This window comes from Gavia stellata, chromosome 26, assembly GCF_030936135.1.
Source record: "Gavia stellata isolate bGavSte3 chromosome 26, bGavSte3.hap2, whole genome shotgun sequence".
Classification (NCBI taxonomy): domain Eukaryota; kingdom Metazoa; phylum Chordata; class Aves; order Gaviiformes; family Gaviidae; genus Gavia; species Gavia stellata.
The window spans coordinates 5,302,196-5,316,062 of NC_082619.1; the positions used below are offsets into that span (position 1 = coordinate 5,302,196).

Genomic DNA, 13,867 nt, shown 5'->3' on the forward strand with positions numbered 1-13,867 from the left:
TCCTTCTGCTAGTTGTGTGCGTGTGTGTGTGCGTGCGTGTGCAAGGAAAAATCAGAGACACTGACTGCCTGCTCCCGTCTCTCTCTCTCTAGCTCACTAACTCACTCTCCCTCCCTCTGCAAACATTGGATTTAAACCTGCTCAGAATTCAACGCAGACGAAAGCAGCGGCGGCAGCAGCAAGCAGCACGCAGCAAATCAGCCGCTAGTCTACTGCAGCTCCAAGATGTACCATCCTGCCTGCTGGATCGTCTTCACGGCTACAACTGCCCTGCTCTTCATCCCAGGTAGTGCAAAAAAGCTTTTTCTCTAGGGGATGGGATGGCATCGGCTGGCAGGTTGGGAAAGCCGAGCGGTGTGCGTGCGTGGGGGACCCAGACTTCATGCACATTGCGCACGAACGCACACATGCAGGCAGGCAGCGAGTTGCTCTGCAGCAGGGGACTGCCAAGTGCTTCCAGCCAGCGGGGTTCAAACAACAGTGCCCGTCCCCCGCGGCAGGACTGGCCCCCCCGGGTGGGCACCGAGCCACGGGCACCCGAGCGGCACTGGCACCTGCGGCGGGGGTGGCCGGGATTGCACAGCAGCCCCCCGGCTGGGCAGAGTCCGTCCCCTTGGGCAACCTCTGGCTGTCAATGATGGGGTCATGGAGCTTTTTCCCCTTCAAAGTTGGGCACCTGCTGTGCCCTCCCTCTCTCCCGAGCTGTCATGCTATTCCCCGTGCTCCCCCTCATCCCTGCTTTCCTGATTGCTGCCAGGCAAACTCGTTCACTGCCCCTCGCTCCCTTTTGCTAAGTGAAAAGGAACCCCTCGATCCGGGCACCTGGGGGGACCGTGTCGGGCTGCGGCGAAGGTGCCGCAACCTCCACGAGGCGAGCAGGTGGCTCCCAAAATGTGGGTTGGCCTCGTCCCCACGGCTTGCCAGGGAAGGATTGAGCGGGGAGGTGCTGGGTTTGGATCCAGCGCTGGCTCCGTGGGTGGGTCGTGGCGGGGCAGTGAGCGCAGCCCTGCGCTGCATCCGCGGGGAGGGAGCGATGAGGGCGGACAGCACGCCCAGGGGAAGAAGTCGCCGGCATTTTTTTGACGATGATGTGCACTTTTAGCAGCTGAAAAGATTACGGTCCCTGTGCAAGCAGATGGGGACTGGGTGTCGAGGCTCGGATCCGGTTTTAACCCAACATGTGTTTTTCATGACTGTCAGCGAGAATCGTGTTGGACTCAGGAGGGCAGGGAAGAGGCACGGCTATAATTTCAGCAGCTTTCCATGGTTTAGTTACAGCGCTTTGCCGTTCAGGGCTGGCGTGTGTGGGAAGAGGATGAGGCTGGCAGGGGAGAGGTTAGCTGTGTCACAGCTGGAAAACAGCTCTTGCCACAGCTGTGATGAATACGAGGGGACTCAGGCTAAAACTTGCTTGCAGAGGCTTGTGCCGTGGGACCATCCCCATCCCAGGGTCCCGTGGCAGAGCGGTGCCACGCTGCAGCCCGAGCGGTCAGCAGGTACCGGAGCCCCTGGAGCGGGGTCGGGTACCACAGATGCTCCATGGGATCGCAGGGGGAGGTGATGTGCATTAGCCCTGGGGGGCCAGCGCCATTCCCCGGGGCGTGCGTTGATGGGGTGAGGAGCACCCGCGGAGGAGCTCTGATTGCAGTGCCTCCAGCTCTTCAGCAATGCCTTAAACCAAAATGGTGCACCTATATTTTAGCACGTGAGCACGAGAAGGGTGATGTGGCTGTGTGAGCTGCCTGACTTTGCTGAATGCAAGGGGGTTTTTTATTGAAAATACTATCTTGAGCAAGATAAGGCAGGTGTGCCTGGCATGGGGGCAGCTTGCCTCACCAAGGCTGTGCTGAGCAGAGCGTTGGGTCTTTCACCCTCTTGCTAGACAAGGTTCCTCTGGGTGGAAATTGCAAGGAAATGAATGCAAAGCAGCCGTGCGGGTCAAATGGGAGGACGTGTGACACTTGATGGGCTGTCATCAAGGTGTCCTTAAGCTGTAGGAGCTGGCAGAGACCTGGCACGGGGCATTTGCGGTTTGCTGGTGCCCTGCTGCAGTTTCCTCGGGACGTGGCTGTTTGGGCCAAGGCCTGGGCTAGCTCTGACATCCGCGTGTGCCAGGAAAGGAAAAGGCCTGTGCATTTAAGCCCCCAGCAACATGGGAGAGGTTTTGTGATCCACGCTGACGCGGTTGGTTGTAGCTTTCCCTTCTTATTTCTATTAAGCAGCAATATCTGCTTTGGCTCTGAATGTCCCCTGAGCCAAACCAGCCCAGGACTTTGCCCAGCTGGGCTCAGCTGTTAATCCATCAAGCCGAAACCTGCTGCCTGCATTAGAAGAAGGGAAATATTCCAGTGCGCTGGGCTGGCTGCTTGGTGCTTTGCCTTCCTGCCTCCACACCGACCACTTTCTGCCTCAAAGCGCCGGATCCGAATGTCTCCTCTCCTTTTTATTTTTGCATGGCTTGCAGAGGCTGGAGGTTTTCCCAACCTGGCCACAGCGCTGATTTCAGTCGTGGTTTCACTGCCGTGGGTTGTAACACAAGTCACGGTGGCAAAGTCTTCCCCGGATGGCAGCCGGTGCAGAGGGAAGTCGAATGGTCCCTGCTGACCCTTGGAGCCTCCACCTTCCCAGAGTGGTTTTTTTGGGCTGCTTATTTTTGCAGACGTAATCCCATGTGTTATATGCAGGTGACGCTCCCCTGGGATATGCAGAGGCTGTTTGTGAAGTGCGAACTCTTTCCCTCTCTGTTTTTATCCAAATCCTGCGGGAGTTTCGCACGGGGTGGTTAAAGTGAGAAGGGAACCTGCTTTTAGAAGGTGTAATTAGAGTGAAGGGAAACATCACAACTTGAAGGCTCCTTCAGAAAATAGCATTGCAAAGTTATTATTAGCTGTAATAGCTTATTTGCCAGTTTTTTCCTCTTTCTCTCGCTCCCACCTCTGTTCTTCCCCCCTGCCTGCCCCCCTTACTTTTGTTAGGAAAGATGCATTTTTCCCATTGGGGCTCATGTCGTCTCGTTACCAATTTACTCTTGTGGAATCTAAAGACACGAAAGGTTAATGCAATAATGAAACCCTGACCCCTCTGGTCACGGATAGCGTCTTACTCTGCAGCTTTTTATTTCTTTGTAAGACAAGTTTCCATCCAAAATAATTTCGAAGGCTTAATGTTGTTGTCATCTGGTGCCTTGGGGGAGGCGGGTTCCTGGGCATCAGTTGCTCTCTGAGATGGGCTCTTTCTGGTGGGAAGGATGCTGAGGATTTTTAATGAGCCCAGCACTGCAGGATGGGGAGGTGGAGGAGGTAATTTAATTGGCAAGCCATTGTCAACCGCTTTGAACTGCCGGGCATTTTGGGTGCTGTTGTTTTGGGATGTACCGGGGTGGGCTGTGATGGCACTGGAGATTGAATTTGGGGTGGGGGGGGGAGTATATTTGGATAGTCTGCAGTTATGGTGTGACCTCACGGCTCTACAGGTGGCAAAAATCAATGCACGTTAGCTTCTTCAGACATTTATATTGCTGCCTTGGCTGGCATGGCGAAATGGCTTGTCATGGCAGCGGTTCCTTTCAGAGGTCAGAAATCTGGCAGCGCAGGGTGAGACGGACGATCCCGTTTGTCACCGCTCCTGGGCAGCGGGCTCAAGATGAAGCCTGCAGAGCTTGGAGAGTCCCCCCGCGCTCTGCCTCGCTCCTTGCACCCGGGACCCACTTTCTGCATCCCCCCCGGGACTCTGCCTGTGCAACCTCTTACCTCCCCCGCCTCGTCCTCGCTTGGGTGGCATGGCTTTGGTGGTGGCTGTAAATCCAGTCTAAAGTTAAGAAACAGACATTGCAGGAGTTAAAAACACCTTTCCATCCCTATGGAGGCCCTGCTATGGGACTGTGCTATTCCCGCTGCCACCGCCGCCTGTGAGATGGCTGTCACCCCTCTGCGGTGGGGGATGCCGGACTGGTGAAGGGCTGCTGATCCCTGCGACTAAGCCTGAGAATAAGTACCTGGAGCACATTAGTTCCGCTTTAGTGTCATTTCAATATGAGCGAGAGGGACTTAAAGGGATTTTCTAGGCTCTCCCAAAGGCTGGGGATGGTAGCGGATAAGGCGCTGCAGCCATCAATCCTCCATCAGTTGGAGATGCTGGGGAAGAAAGAGGTCCCAGCAGGATGGGGAGCCTGCGCTGGCAGGCATCAGCTCAAAAACACTGCCTGGTCTTCCTCTGCCCGAGGCTTGGGCTCTGGTTTCCCTGTCAGAGGTCGATTCCTCCATCCCCTGGCTCCCGGGACAGGGAGGAAGCTGGCATCGGCCCTTTAGAGGATATTTTCTTTCTGCTGGGGAGGAGCAGCGCTTGCTCTCGTTTCCAAATGACGTGGGGAGGGAGCGTGACGGCAGAACGGCCACATGCAGGAAACAGCTTTTTCTCCATGCAGATCCCCGCGGCACAAGTTTTCGGAACAATTTGCTCTAGGGGCTGCGGGTTTCGGGGCCGGTGGCTCCGGCGGCTGCCTTTCAGGATGCCCCAAAGCGACAAACCTTGCTTTGCGTTTTCCAGCAGCTTCTCTTTGACAGCATCTCCTTTGTGCAGTCACGAGTTGCAGACGGCTGGGTGGAGGAGCTTTTGCTGGTGCGAATCCCTGTGAAAAACTGAAAAAGGAGAAACGTTTCAAAGGCACCGATGGGAGCTGGGTACCTTAACCGGTGCCTTTGAAAATCTCCCCCAAAGGCTTGAATATTTGGTTATGGCAAATTTCAAGCTGCATAAACAGCTGTCTTCGTCTTTTACACTTGAATATGCAATTTGAAGTTTGTGCTCTGCTTGGTTAGAAACCGAAGTCGCTGGGCGAGGAGCGGGGAAGGAGGCTGCCGGGGCGCTGCGATGAACCCCGGCACGTTCATGGGTGGAGCAGGGTACCTGGGAGGGTCCTGTTGCTGCAGTAAGGCAGGGTTAGAGGAAAACTTGTGTTTTTTTTGCTGTAACATCCTCCGTGACCCTGTGGTCAGCCTGGGCTTTGCAGCCCTGTCCTTTTCCCATCCCCAGTTACGCAAAGTCGGACACTGGTCCCCGTCCCTTCTTGCCTTGTGGCCGGCGCATCCCCTGAGATGCTCTCGGCTGCTGGTGCGTGCCTGATGGGGAATGATCTCAGCTGTCACACTTCTTCTTTTTGTTTAAACTTAAAAATAATAACAGCTCTGCTGCAAATCTCCTTGCCTCCCAGTCATCTCTCCCTTTCCCTAATGAAGGCATGGTACTTATAATTACCAATGCAGCAACAGCACATACAGAGGTGGCTTTGACACTTGCTGCTCAGTGGGTGGGTTTTTCCAGGGAACTCCTCTTCATTTCATGCTTAGAGGAAAGAAACACTTTCCTGCCTGCTTCTCAAGAGCATTGGGACTGCGTTATCACCCTCGAAGGGTGACCAAGCAAGGTGGCTTGCTAGGTCTAGAGAGGTAGGCATGGCAGGGGATGCATCGCCCTTGTGAGCTGATGGTAGCCTGAGCCCAGGCATTGTGGGGTCCGGCTGAGCAGGACATCGGAGCTGGTGGGCTCTCCTTCTAGTCCTGGCTTAGGGTGAGAGAACGTGGGGTGGCGGAGGGCAGTGGTTTGGGGTATTGGTTGGAGCTGCGTGGAGGTGGTGGGCTTCTCCTGGCAGGGCCAGGGAAGAGTGTTTTGCAGAGGGAGGTGTCTCCTCAAGATCATCTGATGCGGGGAGTGGTTGCACGGTCATAGAAAGCAGAGACTGTGGTTTTAGGGGCTTTCTGGAAAGGAAGCTTGGTGCTTTTCACGGATCTCGTGACCTGGATCTGTCTCCATGGGCCGAGTTTCCCAGATGGACACATCACCCTTGGGCACCAAGGCTCAGCTAGCTGCAGAGACCCTTCGGTGCATCAGTGTCGAGAGCGGCCTCCTTGGGAGGAGCCGTTTTGGGGGAGTTGGACCTGTTGCCTGTGCGGCAGAGTCATGTGCGTGCCGAACACGTGTGAGATGAGGCAAGGAAGGGGGAAAAAGAAGAGTTATTTTTAGATTTACTTTTCTGTGAATTCAGCGCTAGTGAAAAGTGCTGGATTGACAGCTCTGGAGACTGAAGCGGGCTGCAAACCGCAGGGAAGGGGTAGCCCAGCAAACCTCCCTGCGAGCTCTGCACTTCAGGATGGGATGCTGGGACCTGCCCGCATTGGCTCAGACTGTCTGGACAGCAAAATCACAGGGGGTGTCCGTTGTGTTGACCAGAGCTGGTGCACTGGTGGGGTTTTATGCAGAGGAGCTTCCCAGGGGACAAGCTGGGGTTACCTGTGTTTGATGTGGCTTCAACCTTCGCGGCTGACCCCGTGGTGAGCTCCTCAGGGCTTCTCAGCCGCATGAGGACCGTCTCAACCTGAGGCAGGAGGACTTGGACTTCCTTCTGGTACAGCAGGACCACTGCCGTTTCCACTAACCAAATCGCCCAGGCACGTTTCTTCCCACGCTCCTTGCAGAGCATGGATGAAGAGGTCTTCACATGGGGCTTCGGATCCTCGGAGCAGCTCCCAACTGGTGAGACTGGGGGGGACCCGGGCTGCCTGCGCCCCACAATGTGCTCTCCGAGCAGCGTTCCTCTGCTGTCCACCTGCCAGCCCATCGCCTCCTCTCGCCCAACTGTTTACTTCGGGCTTTTGTTTCCTGGACTTGTTGCTATGCATGCGGCGTGTGGAAGGAGCTCCAGCGAATATAGGCCACACTTTGATTGTTCAGCAAGCTGGAAAATGATGATTATAATTTTTGACAGAAGGGAAGGAGGGGGAAGGAGATTTCTGGGCTTTCAAATGTGCTCTGTCATAAGCAGGATCTTGCAAGGGCCTTCTGATGACTTCTCCCGCCCCAAAGGAAATGGCGTTTGCATAGCAAGAGGGGTTACAGGAAAAATTCCTCTCTTTACAAGGACAAACCAGCGCTTCTTTCACCAGGCTTTCCACCTTGTGCGGCGCTCCTGTCACAGCGCGTCAGCGAAATACAGTTGGTGTTGGCCAGTAATCGAATGGGAAGCATCCGAGAGAAACCTGGATGCTGCTAAAAAAAACCCAACCCATCCCTGTTAGAGCAGCGCAGACGGGGCGCGTGCTTCGTGGCAGAGGTCCTGGCGGAGTGCTGCCTGCAGTGCCAGCCCTGGGGGGACGCGGGCATTGAGGTCCTTAAAGCCAGCCTGTGCAGAGCATCCTGAAACCGTCTGGAAATGAAGCCCGCAAGACCCAACAGACTTAGCCTAAACAGGCGGCTACAGTTGGGGCCACATCACGAGCCGACCTGTCTCCACACCTTCCTGGGTGGCAGCGGAGCCCATGGAGACCTTGGATCCTCCCACCATGCCCGTTGCGGGCTCAGCCGTCCAGGCAATCGCCGTTGGCATCGGCTGCACGGTCCCCGCCAGATCTGCCTGTTTATTTATTTTATTTAATGGCGTTGGCTAATTTCCACTTTAATTTTCTTTGTTGTTGTTTATTTTAATGCGATCACTTCTAATGAGGCTAATGACATTTAGTCTCCATGGCGGCGCATTTTAATTTGGTCACCGAAATGTCAGCGCGAGGCAGCCACCTCCTATCTGCCCACGACAAAAGGCACCGCAGACAAAGGGGCTCTGTCCCCGGCTGTGCCTCGCTCTCCTTATCTCCTGCCTCCCAGGGATGGGCCAGGACGTTTGGCAAAGCCGCCCTCCCGCTGTCTCCTCCTCTCCTGGCACCAGGGGAACCGGCTCGGCCGCCAAACGCTGCCAGGATGAAAGGCGAGGGCTGCCGGAAATGCAACCTTTTGAGGCGAGCCAGCGCGACATAATAAATCAGATGTCAAAACCTCTAAGCAAAGTTAGCTTTGATCGGCAGGGAAATCTGTCAAATAGGTCGTTCTGCTGCCCGTGATGCTTTTCCCTCTCTCTCTGCCCATCCGTCTACCTTGCCACCTTCTCCTTTCCGTGGCTGGGGTGGCAACCTCCTGTAGCCAGGTGGGACCTTCCAGCTTAGAAAGCGTGGACCAGCATCTCCTCGGCCTCACGGAGCCGGTGGCAGGGCTGGTGCCATGGGACAAAACGACACGGGCACTCGTGAGCCCCTTTGCTGAAATGCCGTGGGGTTGGAAATGGGACAGCGGGGAGGGGGCCGGGGTAGGAGGTCCATGAGCTGAAAGTGGACGTAGGCATTTGCAGAGGTGGTCAAATGCTGCAGTGTGAAATTGGAGAGGGTTCTGGTGCAAAGTCGGGGTGTCAGGAGCAGCCGAAAACCCCAGGGAGGCAGCGCTGGGGTTGCAGGTGGCTGCAGTGGAGAGATGGCAACTTCTCTGCATTGTGTTGTACTTGAGTCCTCTCAAGATGTTGAACCTTAGAAGCCCGAGCCGTTTTGCTTAAGAATGAGTCCTTTTTTCTGCAATCTGGGTCCAAATGCAGCTGAATTTGATCTGTTCTCCTTTGATCTGTTCCTCCCTCTCCATTCTGTGTACCAGGAATGGATGAAGATTAAAGTTTGCAGCTTCTGAGCGAACTAGGTTGCTCATCACTGCATGATACCCAATTACCTGCTGATACCTCAGGAGTGAGAAGGTATTGATCCCGCTTGGATTTGAACTTGTTGAACCAAAGAGTCTGGGTATTTCAAATCTGTTGCTTAGGACATGCCATTTCCTTCAGGAATCAAAGCGCGAGGCAGGCTGTGTTTCTGTGCCCTGTGGTCCTCGGAGCTGATGGGAGGTGGGTCTGTTGTCATTTCCCATGTGGCAGAGACCAGTAAGTGATAAATAATAGCATCTGTACTCTCCACAGTACAGGAGGGATGTAGATGTAATGACTTTTGTGATCTACACAAGGAATATCTCCATTTTACTGAAAATGAGTCCCCAGAAGCTGATTTTTTTTCCCCCCTGCGCGGGTGGTTTTCTGTGCCCTCCCTGCAGACCGTCTCTTGGTGAGCACCGCCGGCTGCAGAAGTGCCTTTGGTGGCGTCCCCTGTGTCTGCCTTCCTCCTGTCTTCTGCTGCCTGACATGTTCCCAACCAGAAAGAGCCTATCAATTCAAAATAAAAACAAAAATTCTCCCAAGATTACCTGGCGAGACGAGGCCTGAGGGACTGGATTGAAACATTTATTACTGAAACTCGGTGGTATCAGGTCTCGCTCTTGCGTAGTGGTTGTTTCCAGTAGATCTTAAAACACTTCACAGAGAAGAGAAATTGCGTTGTCCCTGGTTTTGCAGACAGGGAAGCCAAGGAATAAAGAGGGAAAATGACTTGCCCGAGGCATGTGCAGAGACACATGTTAAAAGATGTGTCCACGCTGTAGCTCCAAATCTGAAGTGGAGGTTTCTGCATGTTTTTCCTTGTGAAACGGTGAGTTTCAGCTTCCTCCTTTGAGAAACACAGGAGAAAGACTGTGAGACCAATACATTGGGTCCTAAAATCCCCGTGCTGGGCTGACGTGGAGCTGGAGCATCGCAGGGCTCTGGGCTTGCGCTTGTGTGACCGTCGGAGCGACTGATGCCCTGGTTAGTGTCACCGGCTGGAGAGGCTGTACCACGCTTTGGGCAGCGATGTCTGGAGGCAGGCAAACGCAAATTCACGATTAGGAAGAGACTTAGTCTGGCTCTGCGAGTCGAGGGGCACCCTCTGCCCCTCTTGAAGTTGGTGGGAGGGCAGCGTGTGCTTGATCCCACCGCCCTTTCACGTCTCATCTCTGCCTGCCTTCCCCCAAGGTCTGAGGGCGATGACCTCTGAGGTGAAACCAGAAGGTGAGCAGAGAAGAAATTCTCAAGCATGCTCTTCGCTCCACCCTTGGGCTCCAAAGGGAAACGCTCTTTGCAATTTAACGGGGAGCACGGATTTGTCCCGGCGATGCCTGCCCTGAGTCTGCTTTGCGTGCTGCTCCAAGGCCGAGAGTTGATGCCTTTGCCAGCCTTTCCACATCCTCGGGATACTTTATCTTTATGAAGTAGCAATAAGTGGACAGTATAATATATTTCACTTTTAATAAGGTGTTGCCAGTTGCACACACTCCATGGAGCAATTAGTGTCAAAAGCAGCTAAGCAATGGCGGGGAGCCGTAATTCGACTGTTTACCGGCTTGGAGGATTTATGGGCAGGCGTTGGGGGGGAGCCACGGTCACAGCTTGGCTGGAGATACAGGAGGGGCTGCGCACTGGCTTTAAAACCAACGCGCCTCTGAGCTCTTGAGAGTCCTGCTGAGTCGTGGCAACTCGTGAGAAAGAGGCCCGAATGAGCCGCTACTTCGTTTTGGTGGCCCCCCCAGCTCCGAGGCATGGGAGGATGCCTCCGAAAGGGGATGCTGAGCCTGCTGTGCCAGCCAGCCGGGCGGTTGCCTGAAATTCGGGCGGGGAGGACCTGTTTGCTCTTTGTGCATTGGCCTGGAAGGCAGGGCTTTGCGGCGTGAGGTTGTCCTCATTGGGCAAGGGTCGCATCCAGATCGAAAGGAGACTCTGGGCTTGGTTGGTACGTGAGTGTTGAGCTGATGGAGATGGTGCGACAGGGCTGGAGAGGGAGGTTTTCAGGTCTCTGGGAGGCTCTTCTGCATCCTTCCACCCCATTAAATAGGTGGCAGTATCCAGAGCTGATGAGGGACCATACTCGGTGGTGCTGCTTTGCCTGAGAGTAACCCCTTTTGCCGTGCGACATTTTCTATCCCAGGCATTCAGAACTTCTTGCTTTAGTTTTAGGGTTTTTTTAGCATCGGGGCACGTTGGGCAAAGAGCTTCAGTGAGCTCAGCCTGGGGAGGTGCTTGTCTCTGCCTCCTTCCCGGGAACTGAACATCCCCTGCTTTTGTCTGGGGACTCTCTGATCATCACAGGTTGTACTGTGCGGTAGGAAGGCAGTTTTTATAAAGACTGACCGTGTGTTGATCTCTCTGCCGAGGCAGTCGGCTACGCAATCGTGCCAGAGCCCTCCTACGCAGATCTAACTGGGCTCACGCTGGCACTCGGGGCGTGGGTTTCCAGAGCCTTGGCCCAGCAGTTCGTGGGTGGACAAAAAGCAGCCTTACACTGAAGAGGTGGTGTGGATGGAGGGGCCGCTGTGCCTAACGATACGGATCGGGCTGCAGATGCTGCGGATTCAATCCAGCCCGGATCCGCTGCGGGGAAGCAAACTCCGTTTCTGTCAGATCTGTCGAATCTGATTTCGGGGGTCTGAAATCAGCCCGTTGGGGAATGCACGTGAAAGCGCCGGCTTGCAGCCGCTAACGGAGTGAGGCGCGATGCCAGGGATGCAGCGGATGGGTTTTGCATCCCCGGGTGCCGTCGGCTCTGTGCATCTCAACCCGTGCCTCTCGTGGTGTTCACCATCCCAGCCCCCGGGGCAGCCCCGCTTCCCGGGCAAAGCCTTTGCCTTCCTCCACGGAGGGAACAGCCAAAGCATTTGGTTTCTAGAGCAAGCACAGGCAATATTTCTGAGCCCGTGCCCCCGTCCGCTCCCCCTTTCCCACCCCCTGTTTCTCAGTTCAATAAAGTTCCAGTTTCTTGGATTTGTTCTCCGAATTGAAAGCCTTCCATTTTCACACCTCTGTAATTGGTGCTATCTGTTGAGAGAAACTCTGCAACTCCAGCCAGCCAAGGTCAGGAGGAGCTGAATTGAATTAAAAGGAGCAGAAATTGGTTCGAGGTGGGCAGAGGGCTGCGGGGAGAACTATGCAATTTCTCTCCTCGGGGCTCCTGATGAGCCGAGCGAGCAGCAGCTTCCCATCTCAGCCCGCGGGGGGCTGACATCGGCCCACCCACACCTTAATCTGCACACCGAGGTGGGCACCTTTCAATTGAAAACAAGGAAATGAAACCCAGCATCTCCTCCTTTTATCTGGTTAGCGGGACAGGGCTCTGCTCCTCTGGTTCCTTGGCTAGGATGCTGACAACTGTCACTGAAATGACCTTGCGGTGATTAAATACAGCAAGGAATGATGTTTTTAATAAAAAACTAAAGCTGTGATACAAGCTGATGGCTAGGAGATTTAAGATGCTGTGCACTGATCCTACCTGTAACTTAAACCCAGGTGGAAAAACCCCAGTGCTGTCGGACTGAGTTAGGGGTGAGCATCCCGGCGTTTGGATCACGGTTCCCCAGCTCAGTCTCTGCTGGCTTTAGTTGGTGTAAAACCGGAGCAACTTCAGCCAAAGCCGGTGTGTTTATAGCCCTGTGGTAGAGCTATGGCTGGAGAGTGTGCTGGGAAGTGCCATGGTGTGGAGTTGTCTTAGGGGAATGGATGTGATGCTTATAGCTCTTGCAGAGCAGCTTGGAAATTTTCCCACTTTTTTTTTTTTCCGTTGAAAAATGTCTATTTCTTCGCTCACAGAATGTATGAGCACTCTTTGCTTGGCTCTGGAAAGTTGGCTTGTCTTGAGGATGCTGTTTCTAGGAGCAGGAGGGGACCCATCCCAGGAAGGGAGTGCTGTGACCTCCAGTCCCTGCTCTGCCCTTATCCCTCAGCCCACACAGAGTCTCTTTTCCCCAGGCCAGGCTGGGCTGGCTTTCTCTTTTGGAGCTCTTCTACTGGGTGTATAATTAGTGTTTATAAGGGTTTTGGCCCCAGGTCTTCCCCAGCCCAGCTAAATGTCCTTGGCTCTTCAGAAATAGAGCCGCTCTCATTTTGGTGCTGGCTTGGTGAGTATTCAGAGTAGAGTGGCTCCAACAGGATAGCGCAGAAAGGGGGAGATGTTTCAAATGGTGAAATTTCTGGCAACAAGGGAACAATTTTCCACCCACTTCTGAGCTGGAGCGAAGCCCTTCCAGTCTCTCTTTCTCTCGCTCCCCAGCTGGGCTGGCACCGGGGATGTGCCATTTATTAGAAGCAGCAAGAAGGCGCGTGGCCAAGGTAGCCTTGGAGGATGCCAAGCGCAGTACCCCGGCTGCTCAGCTGTTTGGAGGGTGTGCTTGGAGGATGTCCCCAACCCCATTTTTTTCCCCCCGGGGGACTCGGTGCTTGTGGCCTCGCTGTCCCCTGCTCCCATCCTCGGGCAGGAGAGGAGCCACCGGCACGGCTGCAGCAGGCAGAGCGCCCTGCGACCGCCCAGGGCCCCCGCTCTGCCTCTCTCGTAATTTATACAAGAGCAAGCCGATGTTCCCTTTTAAATTGACAAAGGCAGAGAATGGAGCCTGGGAAGCCCTCTGACCCCGGAGCCCTGGTCCATGAAAATTACAGGCGCTGTACAGCGCGTTTCCTCTTGATGTACTTGCAGTGGGGAGATGCTGGTTAATTTGCCAGGACTCAGAGGTGACCCGGGTTTAATAAAGAGGATTAATGGATTTGAGCTAAAGGTCTCGGCTGTTTTGAGCTGATAGCCTTCTCCTTCGAAGACACTACGGCAAGGCACGGCTCAGCCTCTTGCAGGGAGAGGCGGAGGTGGCTTGCTTAAAGGAGCACGCTGCTGTGTCGGCAGGTGATTTCCTCGGGGGTTAATTAGCAAAGCCAGGTACCCCTGACCCCGTCTCCCCGGGCACGGGCAGCGCTGCTGTGAGGCTGCCAACCCGCCCCATGTCCTGCCTGTCATCGCTGCCTCTGGAGACCGCAGCGGAGCAGGGAGGCTGGCGCTGCTCCAGGATGTCCCCTTCCCTTCCCACCTCCCGGACGCGTGTGCCATCCCCGGGGCGGGGGGATAACCGGGTGGCTGAAGGCGAAGGGCACGCCAGCTGGACACAGACTTTGTGCTCAGCCTTTTGCTCCCGTTTTGGGGGTTGATGTTGAACTTGGGCTCAGACCCATCGTTTCTGCAGCTAGCCCCGTGCTGTGGCTGGTTTAAGCTAGGCGATGGCAGCAGTGCTGCCCAGCCAGTGCGTCCCTATAGCAGTGCTGACCTTACGCAGATGACTTTGTGCTTCGTACCAAGTTCGGCAGTGCTTCCCACAGTGATCTGCA

At 54.9% G+C, this 13,867-nt stretch overlaps 1 protein-coding gene across 1 annotated transcript in view; it reads left to right on the forward strand.

Annotated features, from left to right (window-relative positions):
* Nucleotides 1-210: 210 nt before the first annotated feature.
* OPCML (opioid binding protein/cell adhesion molecule like) overlaps nucleotides 211-13,867 on the forward strand; it is a 301,119-nt gene continuing 287,462 nt past the window's right edge. Inside the window, exon 1 of the mRNA XM_059829644.1 lies at nucleotides 211-286. Coding sequence (XP_059685627.1) covers nucleotides 226-286 — 61 coding nt within the window. The 5' untranslated portion in view covers nucleotides 211-225. The remainder of the gene's footprint in view (nucleotides 287-13,867) is intronic.